Here is a 9,776-nt window from a genome sequence, read left to right on the forward strand (position 1 = left end):
CAAATTACCAAACTTGATAAATAAAGAAAAAAATTACCAATTTTGGTTAAAAATTACCAAAGCGGCAACGCTGGTGACATTGCTTCACAAAACAACAAAAAATACACCTGTCAGCCGCTGCTTCTTGCCGGGAGCGATCATTCACAGTAAAATCAAAACAAAAAAAAATACAAATTGACGTAGCTGAAGAGTTATAAATGACGTTATCGAGGGCAACAAAATAAACAAAACAAAAGAGCAATTGCAACGTACAACAACAATGAAGAAAGCAAAACTTTAAAAAATTGTAATCAAATTTATTCAACTAAAATAACCTTAACAATTGTCTGCAAATATTTTGACTTTCAACTCGATTTGAGTATCTTATTTCAACGAAATGTGAAATGAAAGTGGAAGCTACAAAACCGTCATTGCGCTTTTATTGGATCCATGGCAGTTCTTTGTTCTCCACTCGTCATAATGAATTGGCTGTGAAACTCACAAAACAGAAGCGAACCAATGCAAATATGCACCACAAAAGAAGCTTTAAAAGAAAGAGTTGAAGCGACTGAGTAAAACGAACACACATTAGTACATTACTAAAGTGTAAATGATTCAAGATTTCTACGAAACTTGGACCAGTGAAGGAGATTTCTTACTCGATTACAAAGCGAGTGCATATGTATGCACATATCTAAATACATACACATGTACATACATATATGTTTATAGAAGTAAAAATGTATTTCTATACTGTATATGAATGCATATAAAAATAATAGTTATATACTTTCAGTTAAAGTTCTACTATTTTGATGCAAAAATAATTTCCCAAAATTGTACTCACCCCGTATTTTTGTGCGCTTGGCTAGATTTAACCAAATTTCGCCTTTTATTGTTTCACCCGCAGAATACACCTTTTCCGGGTTGCTTAGTGTGATGCGTAACTTCTCGTTTTCCATTTCGTATTCACTGCTTTTTTCACTTTTTCAATGAGCTTTTCTTTCAATATCTACCAGCAAATCATTTATCAAACTTACTCATTTAAAACCGTGGCATTTGCTAGTTCAGTTCATTTTTCTATAAGTTCGTTGCCTAGCCCTAATCTTCTTTTGCCAGCAACATCGCAAACGACCAAGTAAATGTGCTATTTAGCCTAATAATGCTCTCGATATTTGGTATTTTGTGACTTTTCTTTTTATATTTTTATATTATCCAAAAATAAAACACTAATGCTATGCAAAGCAAACGCATGCACGCCGCGCTTCTCCTCAACTTTCTTTTCGCACACACTTGCTTGAGTTCCGTCACCCTACGCTCCGCTAAATGTTTCTTGCTATTGGGTTCCTCTGCTTGTCCATGTCAATTCCTTCAATATATTTTGCCAGTGGCATTTATTTGTGCACACAATTCCTAGCCACTGTTCAGCACTTTTTCTTCCATGCGCAAACATCCAAATCCACTTTGTGCAGTTTTCTCTTCTCCAGCACTAACGCCAAATAAACAATAAATACCGAAATTCCCGAATCTTTGTTCTTTTCTATTCTGTGCTCCACTCACGATTCGGTTCCACACCTATTTACCGCTACAATTGCACTTTCTATTTTTCCTATTTCCATTTTGCATCAATGGTGGCGTTGGTGCCGCCGCCCGTTCAAGAACTCATCGAAAAAGTGGAAAACTTCTTCATTCACAGTTTTCTCCACAAAGGTAAAAGAGTACCATTCTTCAGATATTTATTGCCCTCTGCAATGTGTGTGCGCGAAAGAGATCAATAGATGTGCATGTTGGCAATCGGAACAGCTGTAGTTTATGGTGCTGCCACCTTGGAAAAAATGCTAATTAATGTTTAGGATCTTGTAATGTGGAGTTGGATTTTTTCCTTGTTTGAATTTTAAAACCGCCTTATCTAAAGATCAATGATCGCTAAACAAAGTTGTTTCAAAAAATATCTGGAAAACGGGTACGATCATTCCTCTTCTACCCAGGTCGAAACTAGCTTTCTTTCACCTGAGGCCAAAATCCGCATAAAGGAAAAATGTAACAACATCAGCCTAAAGGTGCACGCCTCGACCGAATCGAAGGACGATGAGACTAAAGAGTTTATATAACCAGCTATGAACTCTGCTCCTGCCGCGATTTTAAAATCGTGCTTGGCGACTTCTACGCCAAGGTGAGAAAAAAAGGCATATTTGATCCAACAGTAGAAAAATATAGGCATCATGACAATACCTCTGACAACAGAGACCGCCTTATCGACTTCGCCGCGGCACGAAACATAGTAGTTAGTAGTACCAGACACCAGCATCGAAGCATCCATAAAGCCACTTGGTGGGTGTTCCCTGATCAAAGAACGAAGAACCAAATTGATCATGTTGTGATAGACAGAAGATATGTATTCTTCGAGCGTTCTAGGCGTGCGCACTATCCAACATCGACTCGCATCCACGACCCGCATGGGAATCTGTGCAATCAAGAACGTGCTTGTTGTGGAGTTGTAGTCGAAGAGTGCCGCGCTGCTACGGTTGAAAAATATGCAGCATACAAAGCTATCCTGCAGCCAATGGCGATAAGCGAGACAAATGAGCGACACCGGGAAAAAACTGGGGAAGAGAGACGACTCCTCAAGAGGAAGAAAGGGCGGCAGAAAGGCGTGAGTGTGAAGAGCTCGAGATACTAACAGGCTCTAATGAGGCTCGAAAATTCTATCAGAAAACAAAGCAGAAATCAAATGGTTTTAAGACCTAAAATTGAAACCAGGGTTAATAGGCAGCATGGAGAGGTAGATTACTACCTGACTCAAATCACCAGTGGGCGTCGCTGTTTTAAAGCATACCTACAACGCCTTGGACTCACACCAAACCCTTACTGCGAGCAATGCAGACCAGCAGTTACCGCAGACCCAGAGCACGTATTCTTCAAGTGCCCCGTTTTAGCTCCATGAGGTACGCAGTTAACCGCAAGCTTGGTTTGTGCGTAACACCAGAGAACCTGATTTCGTTAATCCAAAAGAGCAGGGAAGCCTGAAAAGATGTCGGCCATATAGCTGCCCATCTACCAGCTCCTAAGCAAGTTTGTCTTTAAGAAGTTATCGCGGAATAAGCCTTCTTAATATTGCGTCCCTGTCGACGATACTGAAAGATCTTCCCGAACCAACTGTGGGCTTCAGACCTGGTAAGTCCACTATGGACAAGATTTTCACAGTTCATTTAATCCTGGAAATGACACTAGTTAAACAAATCGACACACACCGTCTTTTTGTCGATTTAAAGCCGCTTTTTATAGCATGAAGTGACGCTGGCTGTACGACGCCATATCTAAATTTTGTATCCCCGCGAAACTAAAACGGCTATGGTGAGTACCGTTGAATACAACCTTCAGCTCCGTTCAAATTGGGAAGGACCTCTCCGCGCCGTTTGAGACCAATCGAGGTTTAGACAAGGAGGTTCACTCTCGTGCGCCTTTTTCAAATTGACGCTGGAAAGCATAAAACGAGCTGCCAATCTGAATCGCGTCGCCACCATATACCCGTATGACAGCAGCACGATGATGCTGGCGTATGCTAATGATACTGATATCGTCGGCCCGAAACTGAGGGACATAAGATCAGCATATTCCAGCTTAGAAAAGGAAACTAATAGGGTTGGTTATGCGGTGAACATGGACAAGACAAAGTACCTCCTGGCAACACACAAAAAGTCCTCAGGTTTTGTGACACACTTCTATGTTGACAGTTATAATTTTGAAGCAATGAAGAAGCTTGTCTACCAGCATAAACAACATCAACTCTGTCATCCTGAAGATCTAGCGAAAGTAGCTCTTGTGCTCCGAAATGTGCTACTTTGAGCTCGGTAGGCAATTGAATAGTAGAGCCCTTTCTCGACAAACAAAATTTACACTCTACAAATCTCTCATCATGCCCGCTATTTTATATGCCGCGGAAACGTGGACGAATAAAGATGAGAAGACTTTGGGGGCTTTACAGAGAACTATTCTGTTCGCGTAGGCGACGAGTACCGAAGAAGATGGAAGGACGAACTGTACGAGATTTTTATAGAGATGGTCATAGTTAACCGCATTAAAATTCAGCGCTACGTATATTGTATGCATGGATGACGAGGATCCGGTGAATAGATCCTTCGACCCCGACAAGGAGAGCCATAATTGGCGAAGTTTTTTGGACTCGACCCAAACCGATGAATGGTTGTAGAGCCAAAGAAGCGCAAAGAGGTTTCACTTCAGAAATTAAGTGAGGAGTTCTCTTAGGTTACTCATACAACATGGACAACACTATGAAAGTTAGTCAGCTAATGGTAGTGAAAGACAATGAAGGAATTATTGGGGGAGTGGTAAAATTAAAGACCTCCTGTTTACATACTCTTCGGGACCACTATAGCGTTTATTTCGGACAGATGTAGATAAAATTAAGGGATCAGTCGACTTGGTTGCCACAACTTGGTGCGTATTTTGATAAGGCACCAGTGTTGCCACGGACACATTTTTTTCCTACCAAAACTTCCTACCAAAATCAATCAAAACCTACCGAAATTTTTTTAATGTCAAGCTTATTAAAAACGTAGATAACATAGCATGTAGAAAAATTAAAACACAGCTAGTTAAATAAAAAAAAAATAACTACGTATAGCAATTCATTTTACTGTACAGACGTACACAAATGTTTGTCTCTTTACAAATACATATTATTATTATTATAACCACCACAGCGTTACATTACTGTGAGCATCCAAGTGGTTCAAAAAAGTTCTACAGCTTTCCAAAAACCTGCTGCCGTTTTATAAGAGTTTAAGGCCTTGAACCTGCCTGACTGTCCGACATAATATCTAATTTGGCCCCATTTGTCCTTCTACACAAACTTCGATTGCGAATACTTTCCCCTGGAATATAGTTGAGTATGTGTAATTCGCAGACTTTCTGAAATTTTGGCCCAAATACGCCTGCCCCAGTAGTCTCGTCGTCTGATCCGTCTGAATATCAACTTGGGACCTTTCGTCAATCATAGTTATTATCGCTTTACAGCAGTCCCTTTCAGGAATTCTGACCTTGTAGGGTTTGTAGAAGGATAACTCGGGATTATCATGGAATGGCTTTACAACCTCCAAATGATCCCGAAGATCCCAAACTTTCTTGCTGATCATATTGGGCAGTCGTAGGGCGCTCTAGCAGGCCTCTTTTTTAAACAGAATAGACAAAAGAGGAATGCCTGTAATGACACCAAGGGCATCCGTTGGACTAGTGCCCATAGCTCCTGTAATGGCTACGCGGACCAGTCGGTGCAGCTTGCTAAAGGTGGCACACGCCTTTACTTGCGTAGCTTTTGGTCACCAGGCCAGTGCTGCATATGTGACAATGGGTCCTACTACCATATTCAAATACCAATAGGTTAGTTTTGGTGATATTCCTCAAGTCTCACAATGAAGTTTCTATCAGATGGACAATGGTGGACTCCACCGGTGAAATAGTCATGTAAACAAGGTTGTTAAAATGTTTGGAGATACATATTTTATATTTTTCTCAACTAACTATTATTGTCGCTAAACCTACCAAAATCCAATCTAGCCTACCAACCTACCAAATGGAAAAAACCCTACCAGTTTTGGTAGGAAAAGCCCATGGTTGCCAACACTGTAAGGCACTGTCTGTTAGGAATTCATGCGCTGAGACTGAATCTCATATCTGAGCCTCAATGTCCCACCTGTTTAGAGAATGATGAGATGGAATCATCTCAACATTTTTTTCTTAAGTTTGTCAGTTTTTAACAGTATGTCGTCTAAAAATCTAACATCGCACTCTCTAAGCAGCCGTGAGAATCCCTCAGAAACTGACATTAGCCAACTGCGATACCTCGTGCTGGGGACATAACGCATTTCGCTAGAGGTGGTTGCCGTTCAATACGTTGTGGTAACCTAAGGGACAGCCGTATGTAAGCAGTGTTGCCAGAACTTTTCAGGGCGACCGGCTAGATTGGACAAAAAAAACGGCTAAAAACGGCTAAAATGTTTCAACCAGAATTCAATTTTTTTTAAATACATAAACTACAATTAGAAAGGCTAGTAAATCCATTGATTTTTTTTTGGTTAATAAAGATTATTTATACGTAGCTAAGCTGTACACCACTTTATTTTTGTTTAACAAAGGAAACTGTCGTTATACGTAGCTAAGCTTTACATCAGAAGTAATGTTTGTATTACTTAAATATAAAAACAGAGATAAATTACAAACTTATGGCATTTTCTTTTCTATTAAACAATTTTACCTTCTTATAAATATTGGATCATTTTCAGTAGGTTGCTTTTTGTCCCGCAAAATGGCTATATTAGCTGAAAGTATGGCACTTTTGCTTAGTCGGAGGGCAATATTTTGAGAAATGAACACGTAAAGCTGTGAAAGCAGAAGGCATTGACATTTGTTGTTGTTGCCGACCACTTCACTTTTAACAAGTTTATGACATTTAACTAAAATCATGCCACCAGATTCACTAGCAGAAAAATTTTTGTTTCTTAAAAAAGTAGAAAAAAATTTGAAGTTAGTGAAGTTGGATGAAAATTTTAAAAGTGTTGCACGTTTCCAAACTGCCAGAATTCGGTACACCTGAGCAAACGTTCGAATATAAAGTTTTTTGCTTTTCCGAGGTAGGGTACGGAGGTTGATAACAAATTTCTGACTCAAAATATCTTTAAACCTCTGAAAGATGTACCATTATCAGTGGGACAGGAAAGAGGCCGAGTTAAAATGATGCCTGCAACTTGTAACAGTACCAATTTTTGGATTCTCGGAATTTTCTGATAAAGATGTGGTGCTGCTAAAAATATATATACAAAAATATAAGCACGAAACTATGTATTTGTCACAAGAATTATCCACATAAGATGAAAACTCCTGCAGTTTTATTTTATAAAATTAAAAAAGTATGTTTGCACCATGTATTGTCTTCCCAGAGAGTTTTGCTCCACATCGAAATTCGTGCTCTTTTATTTTCTAAGTGTAGCGAATAAAGCTTCACACTTAAATTTAAGACATTCATAACAAAAATTGTATGAAGAAAATTCCCGCTACGTTCTCCCAAATATAAACTGGGACGCAAAATTGAAGCAAGTTTTGCCTATTTTTCTTTAGTTTATTTAATATTTTTTATGAATATGTAGCTCATTACTTAACAAACAACATATACTACAAACAGATTTCACACTTGGTGTAAAAATTATGAAAATTCTGCAAAATTTCAGCAAAACTTGTAACTTTTTAATCTGCTAAAATGACGCGACCCAGTTTATGTGTATTTGGGTCACTCGCTTAAAACAAAAAACATTATAATCGGCTCACTATCTGATTGTTTTTCAATTTTATATATCACAGTCCGACATGAAAATTTTCTCAGAGATAAGACTAGCCATTTCTAATAGATTTTGGAGCACTAAATTTGTAAAAATAAAAACTTGTATATTTGAATTTTAATAAAATAAGGCGAAGAACAAAATCGGCTAAAAACGGCTAATTTTTTTTTGAAAAACGGCTAACAAATCGGCTGCCGGCTAAATCGAATTTTTTCCGGCTGTTTGCTGTCGCAACCGGCTAAATCTAGCCGGAAAACGGCTAAAATGGCAACGCTGTATGTAAGTATGTATATGACCCATGTGTGCCACTTACATGGGGCAACTACCATAACCGAAACTTATATCTCTTTTTTTTGCCTTTTTTTAACAGAAAATGCCTGTTTTCTTCTTCTTTGTCCTCTCAATAAAAACCCTGTTCCGGAAAGTTCGATGAGTCCACTCTGCTTCTTCTTTTATTTCATAATTTCTGAAGTAATATTGATGGATGTAGGACACCAAGTCAAGTGGTGACTCCTATTATGCATGTTTGGTAATCCATAAAAGTTTAAGAAAAAATTAATGCGTATATACACAAGTGCATATCTATGTACGCACATTTTATAAAATTTTTTCTAAGTAAAGCTCATACTGCTAGATTCATTAATGTTGATCCATAAAACCACACTTATGTATGTATGTATATATGTAATACAGTGTAGTACAAAAGTACATAAAGTACGAGTAAGTCCACTCATTTACTCACAGACTGCCATAACTAAAAAAAAACAGGATTTTTTGAAGACGTGCTTAAAATTTTTCTATTTACTATCAAAATGCGGAAAATAGAGCCGCACATTGTATTTTCACGCAAAAACTACACACGAAATGCATAGCATGAAACTTTTACAATATTTACAGCTTGAGAAATACCGCATTATTCGTTCAAAAACTAAGTTTTTGAGTTATGCGAGTCTCTTAGTAAACTAACGATTTCCACTTATTCAATATAAGTACGCATAAGTTTTATTAATCATAATTATATTCAGATTTTTATGTTTTTTTTTACGCAACTGGATTTAATACGTGAGAACAATATATCTATATACATATGTGTATCCATATGGGTATCACCGGCAAGCTGAATTCATGGTACATACAGTAAACTCAAAAAAACGTACATACATATCTAAAGCTTGGTCGGAAAGTTATTTTAAGAAAACTTGTCTCAAAACTCTTTTAAAACATCGCTCCACATTGCCATATATATATATATATATATGTATATATATGCATGTACATACATACACATATATAGGGTCTACAAAAATATCATCCCTGTAGGGAATATATTCCCAATTGCTTAAATTTGTTTAAAACGTCCGATTTGTTCGGCAGGAGCAAAATATGAAACAGTCATCATTTAAGGTAAAGACTTTTGATAGATAAAGTAGACGTGAGTATCTACTAAGTACTCACAAAATTTGATGTGTAAACATTTGTGTACGGTTGGCGAAGTATTAGGCATTCAGTTACATATGTAAGTAAGTAGGTTGGATTAGAAATTAAACATCACTTTCATTTCATTTCATACATTTTGTCGGGACCAGTACACGACTTTTCATATCTACTTCGGAAATAGTTCCTAACTAGTTCCAAAATTGTCCTGAAGTCGCGAGCTTGTCCCGAAAGAATTCCCCAGAACCAGTACCGGAAAAAACAGGAACTAGTCGCGAAACGGTCCCGAAATGGTTCTGAACATTTACAGGAATGAGCCCGAAATAGTCTCGAAATAGTCCCGAAATGGACATAAACTAGTTGTGAACTAGTCGCGAACTGGTCCTGAAATACGCTTGAACAAGGCCAGAAATGTTCATTTTATGTACAAGAAGCAATTACTGACTCTTTTGCTGGATTACTCAAGAAGCAGTTATACATTTTTAGCCGGGTTAACACAAATTTTTCCCATACTGAGGTCCAATATGTTTACACATCTGAAAGAAAGGCGGTCGCTATATAGACGAGTTGTTAGAAGTGCGTACTGGTTACCACTCTGTAGAGCCAATGTTCGATCCCTGCTCCGAGTAACATCTAAAAATAGAAGAAAGTTTTTCTAAGAGCGGTCGCCCCTCGGCTGGTAAAGGCAAACCTGCGAGTATATTTTTATTTTGAAAAAACTTCTCTTAAAATTCATTTGCCGTTCGGCGGTGGCGGAAAAGGGTAGATCCCTTCCATTTGTGTGACATCAAGACACACATCTCAAATTTGACCGACCAAACACTTAGGACTAAACATTTATTTATGTATTTTGTATTCGTATTAATAGAAAAATCATTATGAGCTCTGTATGCGCAGGAGTAACGGGTGTACTAGGATAGTGCTATATGGAAGTGACTATGAAGTTGGTGATCAGACTCAGAGATTAGGTGTTTAGGACATGGATTGATCGTTAACGAAATGCATTTAGGA

At 38.0% G+C, this 9,776-nt stretch overlaps 1 protein-coding gene across 2 annotated transcripts in view; it reads right to left on the reverse strand.

The window, feature by feature from the left end:
* The window catches only part of LOC118742224 (arrestin domain-containing protein 3), a 32,082-nt gene extending 30,414 nt beyond the window's left edge, over nt 1–1,668 (reverse strand). Inside the window, exons 1-2 of one of the 2 annotated variants that reach the window (XM_036474147.1) lie at nt 1,555–1,668; nt 827–1,468 (exon numbers count right to left, since the gene is read on the reverse strand). In XM_036474147.1, the coding sequence (XP_036330040.1) occupies nt 827–941 (115 nt within the window). In that variant the 5' untranslated portion in view covers nt 942–1,468; nt 1,555–1,668. Of the gene's footprint in view, nt 1–826; nt 1,469–1,539 lie in introns of both variants that reach the window. The other variant, XM_036474139.1, reaches the window with a different exon arrangement.
* Between the last annotated feature and the right edge of the window lie 8,108 nt (nt 1,669–9,776).

This window comes from Rhagoletis pomonella, unplaced genomic scaffold (genome assembly GCF_013731165.1).
Source record: "Rhagoletis pomonella isolate Grant_MI unplaced genomic scaffold, Rhpom_1.0 Rhpom_scaffold_00001, whole genome shotgun sequence".
NCBI classification, from domain to species: domain Eukaryota; kingdom Metazoa; phylum Arthropoda; class Insecta; order Diptera; family Tephritidae; genus Rhagoletis; species Rhagoletis pomonella.